The 21,138-nt window shown below is 43.6% G+C and overlaps 1 protein-coding gene across 12 annotated transcripts in view; it reads right to left on the bottom strand.

The window, feature by feature from the left end:
• LOC105464930 (transmembrane protein 241) overlaps positions 1-15,463 on the bottom strand; it is a 160,092-nt gene extending 144,629 nt beyond the window's left edge. For 9 of the 12 annotated variants that reach the window (XM_071085540.1, XM_011713075.3, XM_011713117.2 and 6 more), the window contains exons 1-3: positions 15,289-15,446; positions 8,170-8,216; positions 90-167 (exon numbers count right to left, since the gene is read on the bottom strand). In XM_071085540.1, coding sequence (XP_070941641.1) covers positions 90-167; positions 8,170-8,216; positions 15,289-15,360 — 197 coding nt within the window. In that variant the 5' untranslated portion in view covers positions 15,361-15,446. Of the gene's footprint in view, positions 1-89; positions 168-8,169; positions 8,217-15,288 lie in introns of all 12 variants that reach the window. The other 3 variants (XM_011713096.3, XM_071085535.1, XM_071085536.1) reach the window with 3 other exon arrangements.
• Between the last annotated feature and the right edge of the window lie 5,675 nt (positions 15,464-21,138).

Genomic DNA, 21,138 nt, shown 5'->3' with positions numbered 1-21,138 from the left:
GTGTTTCCAGTATAACATCATATGAAATTATACAACATCAAAAGGAAGCAGAGTGAATCATGCATGAGTCCAGCACAGAGAGGTTATACCTTGAACTGCTGTTGATCTCTACCCAGCCCAGTTTCCAGGACACATGAAGCAAAAGTCCACCAATGAGTGTCTGCCACCTGGAAAGGACAAGAGGCAATGTGAATTTCATAGAGTGCTACAGTCTCCAACACCATCCAGCCCCAGCAGATCTGCTGACTGACACAAAGAGACACGTGCAACTCTGTTTACTCCTCTTTTCTCCCACTCTCTCCCAATTATCCCATTTCTCAGACTTTCCTTCTCAATCTCTACTATTCCCTTGAGTCCAGCTGTCCAGCAAGTACTGACATTGACATTCTTCTCCTCGTTTTCTTTTTTTTTTTTTTTTTGAGATGGAGTTTCGCTCCGTCGCTCAGGCTGGAGTGCAATGGTGCAAACTTGGCTCACTGCAACCCCCGCCTCCCAGGTTCAAGCAATTATCCTGCCTCTGCCTCCTAAGCAGTTGGGGCTATAGGCGCGTGCCACCACGCCTGGCTAATTTTTTGTATTTTTAGTAGAGACGGAGTTTTACCCTGTTAGCCAGAGTGGTCTCGATCTCCTGACCTCAAGATCCACCTGCCTTGGCCTCCCAAAGTGCTGGCATTACAGGTGTGAGCCACCGCGCCTGGCCTCTTCTCCTCTTATTCTAGACTTTTCCTGAACGGGCTCGCTCATAGTCACTGCTTCTCCCACTGCCTCTACTTTGATGATTCCCCAATCCCCATTCTCCCCTGGATACTGCCACAATGATCTCCCACAAGCTCTCAATGATTATTATTATTGTTATTATTCATAGATTTGGGGGTATATGTGCAGGTTTGTTACACGGATATAGTGAGCAATGGTGAGGTTTGGGTTTCCAGTGTCCATCAACTGAACAGTATACATTGTGCCCAATAGATACCGTTTCAACCCTCAGCCCCCTCCCATCCTCCCTGCCAAGCTCCCAGTGATAACATGCCTAAATCATCACCCTGAACCTCTCCCTCAAATCATCCTCCCTATTCCTAATCAGCCAAACCAGAAACCTAGGCAGCATTCCACCTCACCTCTTCGGCCTTCACCTCCCTCGTCTAAGCACAATATACTATTGATTTTATTTATCCCCATAACAGCATTCAAATCTGAAGTCTTCCCTCCCTACCAACCCTCCTGCTTCTGTCTCAATTCAGGCTCTCATCATCTCACGCCTGGCTCACAGCATTAGTCCCTTAACTGGTCCCCCTCTTCCAAGGTTGCCCCCCATCCATTCTTTACTTTGCAGCCAAAGGGTTTGCCCTAAAATGCGAATTTAATTGTGCTACTTGCTTGTTTTAAAAACAGATGATTCTTCTTGGTGCCACAGGCAGCAACCCTCAGCCTCTTTTCTGCCTACAGCACACTCCTAGGTCATGAAGCTCACCTGAGACACACAGCCCCCAGCATGCACAGTGCAGGGGCAGCACAGGTCACAAACACCCCTCCCCCTCCCAATGCAGAAAGCACATCAGAATGCCAAATGAGTGAGAGGGACAGTTGCTTGCTCTAATTGCTTTTTTATTTTACTTGAGTCATTCATAAATTTCAAAACCCTGTTTTTCAAGATAAATGACTTGAGACAGCTCACCTCGGAAGTGACTATGACCACCACACACCCATGTGTTGCCACATCACGGTGGAGAACTCTGGCCTAAAGGACAAAGTAACTTGGGTGTGACACAGAAAGTCCTTTGGGACTTGCACCCGCCCCTCTCCAGGGTTAGCTCCTGTCTGTCTGCTGTGTGCAGCCACATTCCAGCCACACCCGATGGCCCACAGCCTTGGGAACATGCCAGGTCATGTCATACTTCTAGGAGTCCGGGTGTGCCATCCTCTTGCCCCATAATGTTCTTCCCATCTCTTTGTCTGTGGTGAACACCTGCTCGGCCTATAACACCCAGTTTGCATATATCCTGTGTGAAGTTTCACTGACCCAGCCAAACAGAACACACTAAATGTGGGTCCTGCCTTCAAACAGTTTGGTCTAGCACAGGGATTCTCAACCAGGCAATCTTCCCCTCCAGGGCACATATAGCAGTGTCTAGACAAATGTTTGGTTGTCACAGCTGGGGAGAGGAGCAGAAGGTATGCCACTGGAATCTAGCCAGTAGAAGCCAGGGATGCTGCTAAACATCCTACAACGTGCAGGGCTGTCCCCACTGCAAAGAATTATCCAACTCAAAATGTCAGTGCTGGAATGTCATTCCAAGGTTGAGAAACTCCAATCTAGTGAAAGTAAGGTAATTAATCAATAATTACAACAAAGCGCGTGAAGCCCTAAAAGGAAGTGTACCAGGTACTATAAGCCACTCTGTTGAGGGAAGCTAACCTAGTCTAGTGAGTGGGTAAGACTTCCAAGAGAGAATAACTTTGTGCAAAAACCCGAAGCACATTCAAAGCAGAAGATCCAGAAGGGACAAAGGCTCAGAAGTGAGAGAGACAATAGCTTCATTCAAAGCTTCTTGGAGAAGTTCAATTAGTCTGGACCCCAGCACTGGATCATTGGAGAGAGGGCAGCAAGAGCTGACCCTGGAGAGAAGGGGCTGATCCTAAAGGACCACGTCAATCATAAGGAGCTGGGACTTCAAACTGGGGACTCACTGAAGGCTTCCAGGCATGGGAGTGACCCTGTCCCATTTACACTTGGGGAAGCTCCCTCTTTTTACAAGGGAGGGAATGTTTCTGAGAAGCAAGACTAGGGGCAAAGAAGTAAGTTAGGAGTTTTTATAGTAATTGAAGAGAAGACAGTGGCTTGGAAAGGGGCAAGATGGATGAAGAAAGTGGACAGATTCTGAAGATGTCTAGGAGGCCCTGGTGGTTAACCGGATGTTGAGGATGAAGGAGACAAAGGAAACAAGAATCACTCCCAGGTTCTGAATTGTGTAGTTAAATGGAGGGTAACCATTCACTGCAGGTGAATTTAAGGAACAGATGGAATTTAAAAAGCAAGCTCCATGAGGGCAGGGATCTGTTTTCTTCACTGATGTACCCCAGGCATCTGCAGAATACGTTGCTCTGCCCTACCAGACACCAGGCATTGTTCTAGGCACTGGGAATACGCCAGTGACAAAATGGATAAATCAAAATCCCTGCCTTTGTAGATCTTACATTCTATGGGGGAGGTGCATTCAGTCTGTCTCATCCAAGGACAAGGAGGAGAATGGCAATCCAAGCATAGAGATCACCCTTTCCTACGCATCTTCCCTCAGTCCCTCTACCTTTACAGATGTGGAAAGACAATCAGAACCAAAACATGCTTGCTTCTCTGTAAGAAAGAAACCGGTATCCCAGCTTTATTGACTAAAATACCCATAATCACAGAAGATACTTTAAAACTTTTGCTATGAGGCCAGGCACAGTGGCTCACGCCTGTAATCCCGGGAGGATCGCTTGAGGCCAGGAGTTCAAAGCTGCAGAGAGCTATGATCATGCCGCCGTACTCCAGCCTGGGTGACAGAGAGGGAGCCTGCCTCTAGAAAAACAAACAAACGTGTTTGCTATGAAATATTAGGGAGGAGCTTGATAAAGTAGTTTAAAGTTCACCTGAAATAACATAGTGGTGATAATATAACGAACATCTTTTTAAAAGAAGAAGAGTGAGGGACGGCTCGCTCTACTACATATTTAAATGGTTTAACAATGAAAACAATTCAGCACTAGTCCCTTAACATCAAACTTGACGAATACATACCCAAAAAGAGACCTTAGAAAAATGACTTTTTGGCCGGGCGCAGTGGCTCAAGCCTGTAATCCCAGCACTTTGGGAGGCCGAGACGGGCGGATCATGAGGTCAGGAGATCGAGACCATCCTGGCTAACCCGGTGAAACCCCGTCTCTACTAAAAAACACAAAAAACTAGCTGGGTGTGGTGGCAGGCACCTGTAGTCCCAGCTACTTGGGAGGCTGAGGCAGGAAAATGGCGTGAACCCGGGAAGGCGGAGCTTGCAGTGAGCTGAGATCCGGCCACTGCACCCTAGCCTGGGCGACAGAGCGAGACTCCCTCTCAAAAAAAAAAAAAAAAGAAAGAAAGAAAAAGAAAAAGAAAAATGACTTTAAAAAAAAAATCTTTTATTTTTGGGACAGTCTCACATTGTTGCCCAGATTGGAGTGCAGTGGCATGATCTCAGCTCATTGCAACCTCTGCTTCCCGGGTTCAAGCAATTTGTGTGCCTCTGCCTCCCAAGTAGCAGGGACTACAGATGCTCACCATCACACCTGGCTAATTTTTGTATTTTTAGTAGAGGCAGGGTTTCGTCATGTTGGCCAAGCTGGTCTCAAACTCCCAGCCTCAAGAGATCCTCCCACTTTGGCCTCCCAAAGTGCTGAGGTTACAGGTGTGAGCCACTGTGCCCAGACAAAAAATGACTTTATACAGATGCTCTTCAACTTACAATGGGGTTATATCCCAACAAACTGATCATACGTTAAAAATGTCATAACTGAAAGAGCATTGAATACACATAACCTACCGAACACCAGAGCTTGGCCTCGCCTACCATAAACATGTTCAGAACATTTATATTAGCGTGGCTGGCTGAGAGCTGCAGCTCACCACTTGCTACTACTGCCCAGTACCAGGGGAGAGTATTGTATGGCATATCGCTAGCCTGGGAAACAGCAAAACTAAAAGCTTAAGTATGGTTTCTACTGAAAGCATATTGCTTTCACACCATCATACAGTCAAACAATTGTAAGTCCAACCGTCGTTAAGTTGGGACAGTCTGTATATGATATTAAAAAACATATACAGATTATTATGCCTTTGGACATAAGGCCAAAGGAAGGATTACACAATAAATGAGGCTAGCATAAATTAGTTAACTACTGGGGAAGGGACAATTTCCTTACATTGCACCATACGCTAAATTAAACTGACAACAATTAGAGCTTGAATAAAGCTTTAAGGAAATATAGGTGAATATCTAAATGATGATTATGCCTTTGGGAATAAGGCAAAAGGAAGGACTATAGAATAAATGAGGCCAGTATAAATTAGTTAACTACTGGGGAAGGGACAATTGCTTCACATTGCACCATACACTAAATTAAACTGACAATGATGAATAAAGTTTTAATGAAATATAGTTGAATATCTAAATGGTTTTATGATGGAGAAGAAAAGAACAAAAGCAATGGAAGCAATCATGAAAGAAACAGTCAATATATCTGACCACATAAAAAATATTTAAATAATCGAAATAATTATAAACAAATTGAAAGGCAAAGAACAAATTGCAAAAATTATTTCCAAAAACATAATGGACAACAGATTGAGCTCGTTAAAATATAAAGAATTTATTAAATTAATAAGAAAAACACTAAAACCTCAATGAAAATAAGTGGATAAAAGGCACAACTAGACAAAAAGAGATACAAGTGGATAATATGCATAAGAAAATTGTACAACTTGATGAATAACCTAAAAAATTATACGACAAAACAATACACCTTTTGCTCATGAAATCAGCAAAGAGAATCACAGTTTGAGCACAATATTATCGAAACGTTCATATAGAGGCTGGGTGGCAATGTCAATTGGTCAAACATTTTTGGAAAAGAATATGTTACTATTCAAGGAGAATACTAAAGAAGTTCATGCACTTTAATCCAAATTAATTAATTTTTTTTTTTTTAGAGACAGGATCTCACTTTGTCACCCAAACTGGAGTACAGCAGCAAGATCACAGCCCACCGCAACCTCTAACTCTTGGCGTCCAACAATCCTCCTGTCTCAACCTCCTGAGTAGCTGAGACTACAGGTTCATGTCACCATGCCCAGCTAATTTTCTTTCTTTTTTTTTTAAGATTCAAGGGGTGCATGTGCAGATTTGCTACACGGGTACATTGTGTGATGCTGGTTTGGGCCTCTGTTGATCCTGTCACCCAGTGAACACAGTAGTACCTAATAGGTAGTTTTTCAATCCTTACTTACGTTTCTCCCTAACTCTCCCCTTGGGGAATCCCCAGTGTCTACTATTCCATCTTTATGTCCATGTGTACCCAATGTTCAGCCACCATTTACAAGTAAAAACTTGCAGTATTTGGTTTTCTCTTTCTATGTTAATTCACTTAGGATAATGACCTTCAGCTGCATCCACGTTGCTGCTAAGGACGTAATTGTGCTCTTTTTTACAGCTGTGTAGTATTCCACAGTATATATATATATACATACATATATACATATATACCAAATTTTCTTTATCCAATCCACTGTTGATGGGCACCTAGGTTGATTCCTTGTCTTTGCTGTTATGAATAGTGCTGTGATAAAATACATGTGAGTGTAGGTATATTTTTGGTAGAAGAATTTATTTTCCTTGAGTATATACCCAGTAATGGGATTGCTGAGTCAAATTGTAATTCTATTTTTCATTCTTTTAGAAGTCTCCAAACTGCTTTCCATAGGGGTTAAGCTAATTCACAATCCTACCAACAGTGTATAAACATTTCCTTTTCTCCAAAACTTTGCCAACATGTTATTTTTTGCCTTTTTTTTTTTTTTAGACAGATTTTCTCTCTTGTTGCCCAGGCTGGAGTACAATGGTGCGATCTTGGCTCACTCCAACCTCCCGCTTATTCCAACCTCCGCCTCCCAGGTTCAAGCCATTCTCCCACCTCAGCCTCCCAAATAGCTGGGATTACAGGCATGTGCCATTATGCCTGGCTAATTCTTTTGTATTTTTAGTAGAGATGGGGTTTCACCATGCTGGTCTTGAATTCCTGACCTCAGGTAATCCACCCACCTTGGTCTCCCAAAGTGCTGGGATTACAGGCATGAGCCACCACACTGGCCATTTTTTGACTTTTTAATAACAGCCATTCTGACTGGTATGAGGTGGTATCTCATTGTGGTTCTGAATTGCATTTCTCTGATGATTTGTGATGTTAAGCATTTTTTCATATGTTGGCCACTTGCACATCTTGTTTTGAGAAGTGTCTATTCGTGGACCTTGCCTACTTTTAAAGGAATTATTTAGTTTTTTTCTTGTTGATTTATTTACGTTCCTTATAGATTGTGGATATTAGTCCTCTGTTGGATACATAGTTTGCAAATATTTTCTCCCATTCTGTAGGCTATCTCTTTACTCTGTTAATAGTTTCTTTTGCTGTTCAGAAAGTCTTTAGTTTAATAAGGTACCAATTGTCAATTTTTGCATTTGTTGCATTTGCTTTTGAGGACTTACCATAAATTATTTGTCTAAGACAATGTCCAGAAAAGTATTTCCTAGGTTTTCTTCTAGGATTTTTAGAGTTTGATATCTTTTTTTTTTTTTTTTTTTTTTGAGCTGGAGTCTTGCTCTGTCGCCCAGGCTGGAGTGCAGTGGCCGGATCTCAGCTCACTGCAAGCTCCGCCTCCTGGGTTTACGCCATTCTCCTGCCTCAGCCTCCCGAGTAGCTGGGACTACAGGCGCCCGCCACCTCGCCCAGCTAGTTTTTTGTATTTTTTTTTTTTTTTAGTAGAGACGGGGTTTCACCGGGTTAGCCAGGATGATCTCGATCTCCTGACCTTGTGATCCGCCCGTCTCGGCCTCCCAAAGTGCTGGGATTACAGGCTTGAGCCACCGCGCCCAGCCGAGTTTGATATCTTACATTTAAGTCTTTAATCCGTCCTCAGTTAATTTTTGTATATGGTGAGACATAGGGGTCCAGTTTCATTTTTCTGCATATGGTTAGCCAGTTTTCTTTTTCTTTTTTTTTTTTTTTTTGTAGACAGCATCTTGCTATGTTTCCCAGACTGGTCTTGAACTCCCAGCCTCATACAATACTCTTGCCCCAGCCTCCCAAAGTGCTGGGATTATAGTAATGAGACACCATGCCTAGCCTAACCCAAATTTCTTATGTAGGAATCAATCCCAAAGAAATAGTTGGAAATCTGGCAGACTTGAACACAAAAATGTCTAGTAACATTGTTTTCATACCCCCAAAATGGAACATAAATGTCTGTTAATAAGGTGGCTAAATATCTTACAATATGTCTATTTGCCAAAAAAAAAAAATCTATGCAGTTATTAAAACTATTTCCAAGAATGATGTTGGTTGGACATTTCCTAAAAATGTATATAAAGAGCAAAGAATACTCACCCTTGGAATAATGTAGGGTAGGTAAATTTCAAGACAGACAGCACATACTGAAAAACAAACACCAAATTATTGGACATTTCAAATGATAGAAAATTGACAAACCATATAATCAAAGACATTTCTATTAAAGAAACATAACCGCATAACCACATAACCTAGGTACATTCAAGTTTTAAAAAGGCCATTATTCTCATCAAAATCACAAACTGGGCAAACAAATGACCTCCTAAGTCATACTAAAGAAATTGAGCCGGCCGGGCACGGTGGCTCACGCCTGTAATCCCAGCACTTTGGGAGGCCGAGGCAGGCGGATCACAAGGTGAGGAGTTCGAGACCAGCCTGGCCAATATGGTGAAACCCCGTCTCTATTAAAAACACAAAAATTAGCCAGGCATGGTGATGCACACATGTAGTCCCAGGTACTCAGGAGGCTGAGGCAGAAGAATCGCTTGAACCTAGGAGGCAGAGGTTGCAGTGAGCAGAAATCGTGCCACTGCACTCCAGCCTGGGCAACAAAGTGAGAGTCTATCTCAAAAAAAAAAAAAAAAGAAAAGAAAAAAAGAGATTGAGCCGCTTTTTCCCAGCGCTGCCAGAAGCCTGGCTGTCCTTTAATTGGTGAAATGGAGCTGGCATCATGAGCAAACAAGGAAGCACAGCAGCTGGGTCTGATGTTACAGATGCTGGAACACTCAGCACCTTCCCAGATGCCAGAAATGTCACATTGTAACTGTAGCAGCCCCAGAATAATTCAGACAAGTCCCCGGACACAGTCTGTTTTTTCAGGGTATCCACTTTATCTATGGTCCAGTTTACCTAAAAATCCAATCCTTTCTTTGTTTCTCTTCAAGTAAAACCACATCCTAGTCTTTCTTTCCTTTGTTGTCCTTCAATTTTTGGGGTTTTGTATGTCTTTTGTATTAAACGATTTTTTTTCCAAACTAATTCTGCATCTTAGGATTTTGTATGTTGTTTGCATTAAATGATTTTTTCAAACTAATTCTGCATAGGAGTCATAGTTTTTGCTGTGTTTTAGCATGTTACGGACTTTTTTTAAACCAACTCAAGGTCATTTTCTATTTCTCTTATGTATATTTATGTATAATAATTGAATTTAGAGCACTTTATGAGTGAAGGAATTGTGTTTCATCCTTCTGGGTATCTTTTCCATTTTTTTTCCTATTATTGACCACCAATAATTTATTTTTTTAGTCTAAAACCTTCAAATGGCTTTAAGCAAGGACTCTACTGATCCTTCACATGCTCTAAAAAAATGGAGTGGACTGGTGTTGGGCAAGTTTATGTATCTTCTTTTTTCCCAGGAATTAGTCCACACAGAATTCCCCTTGTTTGAGCTCCTAAATGCCACAATTACGGCTGCCTATGCGTTGTTCTACACTTCCTCTTCTTCCTTGAAATCTATTTACTACATAATTCAATATGCTCCTCCCTACTTTTCTGATATTTTTATTCTCATATGGAGAAAAAGAAAGGATTAAGTGAGCATCTGAGTCATGGCCTGAAATACCCTTAACAAACTTCATTACGACAATAAATGTTTCGTTTATTGTGTGCTTAGCTTTGGCCTACATACTGGACGAAATCAAAGATCCTGAAACTCTTGCCTCACCTTGCTAAAGAACAGAGAAAAAAGAAATCTATGACAAATGGAATCAAGGTCCTAATTGCTGTCCCCTTCTGGCAATTCCTCGCGTCACTGAGAAGTGTTGCTCAGACAAAATGCTATCGATTGAACAGCAAAGCCCTAGCAATGAGGTTCTTGAGGAAAGAGAAGGAGCAATTTGGGAGCCATTCACACCTGTAATCCCAGCATTTTGGGAGGCCAAGGCGGAAGGATCACTTGAGCCCAGGAGTTGAAGACCAGCCTGGGCAACAGGGTGAGACCCCATCTTGACAAAAAATACAAAAATTAGCCGGACATGGTTGTGCAAGCCTGTAGTCTCAGCTACTTGGGAGGCTGAGGTGAGAGGATCGCTTGAGCCTGGGAGGCAGAGGTTGCAGTGGGTGAAGATCATACCACTGCACTCCAGCCTTGGCAACAGAGCAAGACTCTGTCTCAAAAAAAAAAAAAAAAAAAAAAAAAATTGGAGCCATTGAAAGGTATGTAAGTAAATTTCTTATGCTTATTATCCACTTGTAACTCTTTTTTTTTTTGAGATGGAGTCTCGCCGTTGCCCAGGTTGGAATGTAATGATGCAATCTTGGCTCACTGCAACCTTTGCCTCCCGGTTCAAGTGGTGTTCTTGCCTCAGCCTCCCAAGTAGCCATGACTACAGGTGCGCACCACCACGTCTGGCTAATTTTTGGCTACTCTTGAACTCCTGACCTCAGATGATCCACCTGTCTTGGCCTCTCAAAGTGCTGGGATTACAGGCGTGAGCCACCATGCCCGGTCTTGTATCTCTTTTTTCAGTGAATTGTCTACTTCTGCCATTTACCCATTTATTTTCACTGAGGTTTCAGTATTTATTAATTTAATACATTCTTTGTATTTTACAGATGCCAACCACTTGTCCAGATCAGAAATGAACTTTGCCTCTGAGCTGAAGGCTCAATTGCTATGAAGTGAAGAAGGACAGCTGGCTGCCTAGGGCCTGATTACAGCTGGAACCTCCCAAAGGACGGAGGAACATGTCATCAGCCTGGGCCAGCCCAGGCCACCAAGCCAGAGCTCAATGATGTGGTGCTTTCTCCTCCCTCCCTACCTAGGGCAGCTTCCTTTGACAGCACACTTGCTGCTTCAAATTTCTAACAAATATCGACCATTCTTTCAAACAATAGAAGGGGTCAGAATGAGCTATATAAGATTTTTTCAAAAGAATTTTCTTTCTACAAATAAATAGAGGAACGGCTGAAGGAGAAAATTACACTAAGAAATATGGAAATAAACTGAAATGGAAGCTTCAAAAAACTAGAAGAGAGCATCCTCTACTTTAGACCAAAAAAAAAAAAAATCTTCACTAATTCAAAAGAAAATTAATGTGGCAGAGAAATTACATGCTCTCTGCCACATTACAGTAGAATATGCTCATAGTAGAATATGCTCATGGTAGAATATGCTCATGCTAGAATATGCTTATAGTAGAACGAATATGCTCATGGGGTGTCCACTGCAGATTTCTTCCCAGTTGGCCTCTACTTGGTCCAAGCCGACCCCCCCCCCGAGCCTTGGTTGCCAGAAGGGAACATCACCGTCCTGGTTGAGAAGATGAAACAATGGCCATAAAAGGCTCAAGCTTCTAAGAGATATAAAGTTCCTCACCAGGGTCCCATAATGTACAACCTCCCTGGCTCTCCCATCTCCTCTCCTCCACTCTCGAGCTCACCTCCTCCTCCCTCTGTGGACAATCTCCTTTGTCTCCGCTTCTTTCCTGCCACTAATTTGTCACTAGACAAATTAGAATAGTTAAATTGAAAAAGCCAGAGATTTCACAAATTCACAAATTCCTGAGTAGGTGCTACCAAAAAAAAAAAAAAAAAAAAAAAAAAATCTTCCTTTAGCTACTTGTCCCATGAGAAGAAAACAAATCTTTTAAAAGTTATAAATTACTGTCACAGTATAAACAAAAGCTGTTCTTGACCTACTCTTTCCACTAGTTCTGACACTTCCCAACATCCCCAAGCCAAAGCATTCCAAACCATCGTATTTACATTCTCAGGGCCCGTGGTCAGCTATGATTTCGATTATTCAGATTATATATTCTTGGGACCAAACAATTTGGTTTAATTTAATCTAACACCTAGATGCATTATGCACATGGAAGGTATTTTGTCTTTTTTATTAAATTTGTTGGCTGGGCATGGTGGCTCATACCTGTAAACCTAGCATTTGGGAGGCAAAGGCAAAGTGGGCAGATTGCTTGAGCCCAGGAGTTAAAAACTAGCCTGAGCAACATGGCAAAACTTCGTCTCTATAAAAAAAAAAAAAAAAAAAAATTAGCCAGGCATGGTGGCACGTGCCTATAGTCCCAGCTACTGAGGAGGCTGAGGTGTGTGGATCGCTTGAGCCTGGGAGGCAGAGGTTATAGTGAGCCATGACTGCACCACTGCACTCCATCCTGGGTGACAGAAGAAGACCCTGTCTCAAAAAACAGACAAAAATTTATAAAATGCCATGGGGCTCCAAAAAATTTTGTAAAAGTACCACAAATGAATATGTACATCCAGGCCAGGCGTGGTGGCTCATGCCTGTAATCCCAGCACTTTGGGAGGCTGAAGTGGGCGGATCATCTGAGGTCAGGAGTTCGAGACCAGTCTGGCCAACATGACGAAACCCCATCTCTACTAAAAATATAAAAATTAGCCCAGCATGGTGGTGCACGCCTGTAGTCCCAGCTACTCGGGAGGCTAAGGCACTAGAATCACTTGAACTCGGCAGGTGGAGGTTGTGGTGAGCTGAGATTGCACCACTGCACTGCAGCCTGGATGACAGAGTGAGCTTTTGTCGAAAGAAAAGAGAGACAGAGAGAGAAAGGAAAGAAAGAAAGAAAGGAAAGAAAGGAAGAAACAAAGAAAATGTACATCCAGAGAGGGGCATAAATTTCTATGAACTAAATGCTATTTGTCTGCTTTTTTTGCTTAAATAAAATGTTTTTTATCTAACCAATGCCATGGCTCATGGGCTTTCATGACAGATGTGTTAATCTACCCCTTCTAATGATTATATGGAAATAAAAGAAAGGTTATTTTGTTTTAAAGTAAAATTTTATCATCATATCCATCAGGTTCACTAGACAAATTAGAATAGTTAAATTGAAAAATCCAGAAATTTCACAAATTCCCAAATTCCTGAATTCCTGAGTAGGTGCTACAAAAAAAAAAAAAAAAAAAAAAAAAAAAAAAAACTTCCTTTAGTTTAGCTACTTGTCCCATGAGAAGAAAACAAATCTGTTAAAAGTTATTAATTACTGTCACAGTATAAACAAAAGATTGTCCTTTCTTTTCTTCCAGAGTGAGGACCACTTACCTTATAGTTTGCTACAATGGCAAGCACTAGGCCACCTACCTTACAAACATCATTTCTTTTGCTGAGATGAAGTCTCACTCTGTTGCCCAGGCTGCGGTGCAGTGGCCTGATCTCTGCCCACTGCAACCTCTGCCTCCCTGGCTCAAGTGATTCTCATGCCTCAGTCTCCCGAGTAGCTGAGAGTACAGGCGCCTGCCACCACACCCGGCTAATTTTTGTGTTTTTAGTCAAAATGGAGTTTCACCATATTTACCAGGCTGGCCTCAAACTCCCGATCTCAGGTGATCCGCCCACCTCAGCCTCCCAAAGTGCTCGGATTATAGGCCTGAGCCACTGTGCCTGGCCAACATCATTTCCATTAACTCTCACAACAACACTTTCTTTCTTTTTTCTTTTTTTTTTTTTTGAGATGGAGTTTCGCTCTGTTGCCCAGGTTGGAGTGCAAAATCGGCTCACTACAACCTCCGCCTCCCAGGTGTAAGTGATTCTCCTGCCTCAGCCACCTGGGTAGCTGGAATTACAGGCGTCTGCCACCACGCTCAGCTAATTTTTGTATTTTTAGTAGAGACGGGGTTTCGCCATGTTGGCCAGGCTGGTTTCGAACTCCTGGCCTCAAACAATCCACTCGCCTCAGCCTCCCGAAGTGCTGGGATTGCAGGCGTGAGCCACTGCGCCCGGCCACAACACCACTTTCAAGAGCACGCTTTGTCCCATCTTCAAGTTAAGAAACTTAGGTTTAGAAAGAGTAAGGTTCCAAACGCCAAGTAAGTGGAGCCAGGAAGTAAAACCCATAACTGCCTCCCAGGAAGGCTGCATTTATGGACCTTCAAAGGCATATCGCCATAACTAAAAATCAACTGGAGGCCGGGCGCAGCAGCTCACACCTGTAATCTCAGCATTTTGGAAGGCTGAGGCGGGCGGATCACCTGAGGTCAGGAGTTCGAGACCAGCCTGGACAACACGGTGAAACCTCGTCTCTAATAAAAGTACAAAAATTAGCCCCGCGTGGTGGCGCACACTTGTAGCCCCAGCTACTCAGGAGGCTGAGGCAGGAGAATCGCTTGAACCCGGGAAGCGGAGGTTGCAGTAAGCCGAGATCGCATCGCTGCACTCCAGTCTGGGTGACAGAGCGAGACTCTATCTCAAAGAAATGAAAAATAAAATAAAATAAAATAAAAATCAACTGGAGAAGGAAAGGGGGTTGGGGAGTATCCTCTGAATATATAAAGACAGCCATTCACCCTAGGATAGGAGGTAGAAGGAAATGCTGTTTGTTGATGGTTCTTTTCCAGAGAGGAAGAGAGGGGAGAGGAAGAGCGGAGCAGGTGGGCAGCCCGCGGTAAGACCCCGCAGTGGGGCCAGGTGGTCCTGCACCGTGTATTCCCACTTTGGCTGGGGCCAGCCCAGAGCCCAGGCCAACAGGTAATGCACCAGCCATGCTCACTCGGTCCTACTGGGTCCAACCTTTCCCTGCGTGGTACCAAACCTAAAGCCAGCTTCCCCGTCCTTGCAAAACAAAACCCCAAGCCTGGCACCACGGCTTCTCTGCCTCCTCGCCAAAAGCTTTTCATGATTTCATGACATTAGTTTAAACCTAAAACTAAATGTACGTTTTATTTTAAAAAATAATTCCATGAAAATCTCCTGAAGTGCTTACAGTGGAGACGTACAAAAAATTGATTCGGGAATCAGCAGTGCGAGGGGGAGACGGTTTAATCTCTTCTATTTAAAGGCTTCTGGAACCTCACGGGGCTCTGGGACAGGGGCGTGTTTAGAAAAAAGGCAGGATGTGTCAGATTTCTTCTGACTCTTCCTCCCCGGGGGAGCAGGAGCCAATTGCTTGCTTGCTTTTAAAACTAGTCCACACAGCCCCACACCAAGTTCCCGGGAAGTGGCCAGCCCAAAAATCCTGTTTCCCTGGAGATGTGCCATGCTTTACAGTGCAGGAAACAGAGACAGTGCAAGCTGACAAATCCTATTTCGAAAAGAGCATCCCACACGCGGAGGAGGTTCGCTCTCCACCGCCACTAGGAAGAATGAGGTAAAAAGCAGGAGGAGGCTCCGTTTGTCACGGGAAGATTATCCGACTCAAACCTCCCACGTGCAAACTCTGCCTCCCGCGCCCGCCCCCTCACCTTGTTCGTAAGGTAAGAAGCCAGGTAGCAGGTACAAAAGGTGAGGCCGACCAGGGACCTCCTCACGCACATCTGTCGACTCGTCCCCTTCCCGGGGTCCAGCTGTGCCTACCCAAACCCCCTGGCCGCCGCCCTACCCCCGCAGCAGCAACAGCAACAGCAGCAGCCCCGAGACGGCCACGTGGCTCCGAGCTCCGCCAATCAGCGCGGGGACCGCCCCCGCCGTCTGCCTCCTTAAAGGGGCCGCGCCGGCGAAGGCCCGGCAGCCTGGGGACCCGCAGGGAGGCACCCAGCCGGCGGTCTGTCTGCAACAATGGCTGGCCCGGGCTGCGACAACCAGTACAGGAAGGTCGGACAGTCATCCTTCTTTTAAAAAGTAGAAAGTGGCAGAAGAGGAAAAAAGCATACCGCAGTTCACAATACCCCATCACTGTTTAAAGAAAAATGTTCATCCCTATCTCTATACCATAAGACCAAAATACTACCCGTGCTTCACTGAATTTTCCCAATTTTCTCCACTGAGTCTGTAGCGCTTTGGCAAATGACACAAAAAAGGTAACAACAACAAATGTTCATTTAAAAGAGGGAAGGTGAAGGAGGAAAGAACTGGAATTTAGTATAAGTTTTTAAAATTTTGTTTGTATTTAAGTAAAGTCATTCCATTCCGTGACGTTTCTATAAAATAAGAATCCTTTGCCAAAGTAGAGTTTCAAGCATAGCTCCTATTGCTATTGCTATTCCTATTCCTATTCCTAGTCTCTAGTGTGGAAAATTGGACTCATGAGGCTTCCGGCAAATATTAGTAAACCATGCAGGAAAACCTACTGATGGACTTAGACAGTAGCAAGAAGTGCCAGTGTTCTCTGCCTGTAGAAACACACAGATTTTCAGAAACACCCACACACAGGGAAACAATCACTCTTAAGCCACAGCAAAAGTCCTCCCGGCCCTCGGTGCTGGAGCAGTGGATGGGAAACGACACACCAACCTTTATGTAATTTTTCTGTTTTTCAGAGGCATGCCTTTTTTCTCTCTGCTCCCTCCAGCGTTGAGGGAGGGCTGACCTCGGCGTGTCCCCTTGAAGCCACTCCCTAGCCACCACTGTCTCATCGCAGTCCTTTGCCTCTGCTCACCTTTCCACAGGTCTCTTCCTGGGCCTACTGGTTGGTCTGCAGAGGGGACCAGCATATAGAGATGGAGGTGAGCTGGTTACCCCTTCCCTCCCTTTTCTCCCACAGTCTCCTTCAAACCACTTGTACGGGTGGATATAGCTTTCTCTACTGAGACTGGATGATATGGTTTGGCTGTACCCCCAAATCTCATCTTGAATTGTAGCTTCCATAATTCCCACATGTTATGGGAAGGGCCTGGTGGCAGATAATTGAATCATGAGGGCAGTTTCCCCCGTACTCTTCTCGTGGTAGTGAATAAGTCTCACGAGATCTGATGGTTTTATAAGGTGAAAACTCTTTTGCTTGGCTCTCATTTTTTCTCTCTTGCTGCCACCATGTAAGACGTGCCTTTTGCCTTCCACCATGATTATGAAGCCTCCCCAGCCCCGTGGAACTGTGAGTGCATTAAACCTCTTTTTCTTTATACATTACCAAGTCTTGGGTAAGTCTTTATCAGCAGCGTGAAAACAGACTAGTACACGGGGTTATTAAAAAGGAAAAATACAGAACAGGAAGAGAGGAGATGAAGCTTCAAATGCACTAAATTTTCCTCTCCATAGAAGTAAAATCATGTAAGAAGTTAACACTTCACAAGGAGGCCCCTTCACAAGACTACACTCAGTTCTCACCCATCGCTCTTGCCCCAGGGTTTGTGTCTCCTTCTCCAAAACACCAATCTTTAATGACAACTTAAAAAGTTCGTTGTGGCCGGGCTCGGTGGCTCATGCCTGTAATCCCAGCACTTTGGGAGGCCGAGGCAGGTGGATCACGAGGTCAAGAGATCAAGACCATCCTGGCTAACATGGTGAAACCCCGTCTCTCCTAAAAAAATACCAAAAAAAAATTAGCCGGGCGTGGTGACGGGTGCCTGTAGTCCCAGGTACTCGGGATGCTGAGGCAGGAGAATGGTGTGAGCCAAGATCACACCACTGCACTCCAGCCTGGGAGACAGAGTGAGATTCCGTCTCAAAAAAAAAAAAAAAATCATTGTAACAAGACCAGTAGAGATTTATAAAAGAAAAATTAGCAAACCAATACCACACTCTTCACCACCACTACCCACATGACCAATATTAACAGGTTGGTGTATCCTTCTACACCTTCCTCAGTATTCATAGATCAACATATACCCATTTATAAGTTGTTGCCTCACAAAAATGGATCTAGCTATTCACATTGCTAAACAACTTACTTTTACAACTACAGGTCAACACACAGAGATTTAATATTTTTAAAAAGCTGCAGGCCTTCCGTAGTATGGATATACCATAATGTATTCAAACATTCTGCTGTTGACATAATTATGTTGTTTCTAGTCTTTTGCTACAACAAACAAGGCTATAATAAACATCTTTGTACATATGTCTTTACCTCCTGCTGGTTTAATTTCTGTAGAATAGATTCCCAACAGGAGGACTGCAGAATCACAGCGTGTGTGTATTTTCTTAAATCATTACTTTCAACTTCCCTTTACTTTCTGCCTGTAGGAATCCTACTTAGGTCTAGCTCTTCTCAAGCACTTCAGGCATAACTTATTCTCCTCTCTTTTCCAGTACTACTTTTTAATATGTGTTACAGTAATTAGCACCTTACATTTTTTCCATATTGTGGTTCATGAAGAAAATGAAAGTATTTGTTCAGAGCCCCAGGCTAAATTGCTGACACTGCTTAGAGTCTGAAATGCTGTCCAGGCCTCCCTGAAGATGAGGAGGAACTACTGTAACTCTTGCCCAGCCACACCAGTTAAGAAGCTGTATTAGGCCGAGGGTGGTGGCTCACGCCTGTAATCCCAGCACTTTGGGAGGCTGGGGTGGGTGGATCACCTGAGGTCAGGAGTTCAAGACCAATCTGGCCAACATGGTGAAACCCCATCTCTACTAAAAATACAAAAAGTTAGCTGGGCATAGTGGTGTGTGCCTGTAATCCCAGCACTTTGGGATGCCAAGTTGGGCAGATCACCTGTGGTCAGGAGTTCAAGACCAGCCTGGCCAACATGGCAAAACCCCCATCTCTATTAAAAATACAAAAGATGCCGGGCGCGGTGGCTCATGCCTGTAATCCCAGCACTTTGGAAGTCCGAAGTGCGTAGATCACGAGATCAGGAGATCGAGACCATCCTGGCTAACATGGTGAAACCCTGTCTCTACTAAAAATCTAAAAAATTAGCCGGGCATGGTGGCGGGCACCTGCAGTCCCAGCTACTCAGGAGGCTGAGGCAAGAAAATGGCGTGAACCCAGGAGGCGGAGCTGGCAGTGAGCCGAGATCGCACCACTGCACTCTAGCCTGGGTGACAGAGCGAGACTCCGTCTCAAAAAAAGAAGAGCTGGGCATGGTGGTGTGCACCTGCAATCCCAGCTACTTGAGAGGCTGAGGCAGGAGAATCACTTGAACCTGGGAGGTGGAGGTTGCAGTGAGCCAAGATCACACCACTGCACTCCAGGGTACCCCCCAAAATTAAAACAATAAAAAGAAGCTGTATTAGAGTCAGGGTTTTGCATACCCTCTCTCCTCAGCCACATGGCAGCTCTTGGAGAGCACAGGCGCCCCTCTGCTTAGCTCGGTGTCTTACACAAATTAGGTACACTGATAAATGCATGATGAAGGAATCTATCAACTGAATGACTGCAACAACGAAGTGATATAGGAATGGGATTTTAAAATGGTAAACAACATGTAACACATGTAATACCAAAAAGGCCTGGAATCCATAACCCAAAAGACACCTACAGTCACCAATTTGCCGCATGAGCATCAAACAACCTCACAGGAGATTGCCTTTAAAGGGATATTGCTATTAAGAGGATAACAACTACAGCAAATGAGTAGCTTAAATTGCATTGGCAGAAACACTTTTGTTGGTAAACTTCTTTGATAGTTGTTATTGCTTTGTTTCACTATTGTGCAGGCTTTGTACAGTGTTGCCTAAAAAGTAATGAGTATGCCAATTCAGTTCCTAATTAAAGGTATTCATACTATATTAAGTTTAATCTCACTTCTGTTATATATTATTACCAAAGAAATCTAATCATTCTTTTTTTCTCTCTCTCATTTGAGGTGAGGTCTTGCTCTGTCACCCAGGCTGGAATGCAGTGGTATAATCTTGGCTCACTGCAATCTCTGCCTCCCGGGCTCAAGCTATCCTCCCATCTCAGTAGCTGGACTACAGGTGCGTGCTGCCATGCCCAACTAATTTTTGTGTTTTTTGTAGAGATGAAGTTTTGCCATGTCGCTTAGGCTGGTATCGAACTCCTGGACTCAAGCAGTCTGCCTGCCTTGGCCTCCCAAAGTGCTGCGATTACAGGCATAAGCCACTGTGCCCAGCTGAAATCTAATAGTTCTAATATAAGATTGTAATATTTTGTTATTTAATTTTATTTTAAAGTGTCAAAAAATAGGCAGAATGTGAAATTGGTTTCCGATCAAATGCAGAAATGCCAGTTGAGTGGTAGGTATAAACGTATGTGATGGAAGATTATTAACATTGTTTCCAGACATGTCCAGAAATTCCAATGGTTTCAAAACAGAGAAGAAATTGGAAAGAAGTTGAGAGACTATGTTAATTAGGATATTTTATAGTGTAAGTCAGAGAACTTCAAACACATATTGGCTTAAATAATAAGAATACATTGGTTCATGTAACTGAAAAGTCCAGATAGATAAGGCTTCAAGTATAGTTTGGTCCAGGTATTCAACAATACATGGGGTATCACCAAGAACTTGGGTGACTATGGATCCTGATTTGCCTAAAACGCTTCTGATTTATGCTTTTGTCCTAGAATAATTATTAACAGCACCCCTTTCATTCCTACAAGGGTCTTGGTTTGGATGATAAATGGTCACCAACCAAGAACCTAGTTTCTTCCTACTCTTGGCTCTGCTTTCCAGGGCGCCTGGGTTCTCACATGATTACTGATTACTGCTGCCAGAGTAACCAGGGTTACTTGTGACTCATTCAGCTTCAGAATAATAGTGAATTTCTCTTCCCTCATTCAACAAACAACAAGCCTGTGGTTCCTTAAAACTAGACCATCCCAGGACAAATGCCTACCCAGAAACAATCATGTGATACCCTACCTTGTTTTAACCTGAGTGACTCTCTCCTAGCAGAGAGAGAGCCGGACAGACTCCATTTTTAGTTTCTTCACTTGCAGCCCCCTTTCACCTCCATCGCTTAAGGCATACTTAGTGTAAAACTGACTCAAAGCACGTTCAGGAATGCACCTACTGATAAGATATTGAGGCAAGCTGCACCAGCAGCTCCTGGGGACGCACTCGGTGGATGGCACCCAAAACCCCTGCATTTATCTCTTTGTGATAGTTTAAGCCCCTGCACCTGGAACTGTTTATTTTTTTGTAACTGCATTTGTAACCAATTAGTTTTTTAACTTTTTGCCAGTTCGGCTTCTGTAAAAATTGCTTCAGCTAAAATCCCCCCTCCCCTATTTAGACCACGGTATGTAAACAGAGTTAGCCCGGTCCTCGGGGCTGAGAGAATTTTGGGCGTTAGCTGCCTCTTGGTCGCTGGCTAATAGAGGACTCTTTAATTTGTCTCAAAGTGTGGCATTTCTCTATAACTCGCTTGGTTACAGCAATCACTGTGTCTAAGATAATTTAGACTTCTTTAGTTACAGGATTAAAGTTTACAAAATTATTTAGAGATTGTATAGCCAGCAAATA

Source organism: Macaca nemestrina, chromosome 19 (assembly GCF_043159975.1).
Source record: "Macaca nemestrina isolate mMacNem1 chromosome 19, mMacNem.hap1, whole genome shotgun sequence".
In the NCBI taxonomy this organism is placed as follows: Eukaryota; Metazoa; Chordata; class Mammalia; order Primates; family Cercopithecidae; genus Macaca; species Macaca nemestrina.
This window is presented reverse-complemented; position numbering and strand designations above follow the sequence as displayed.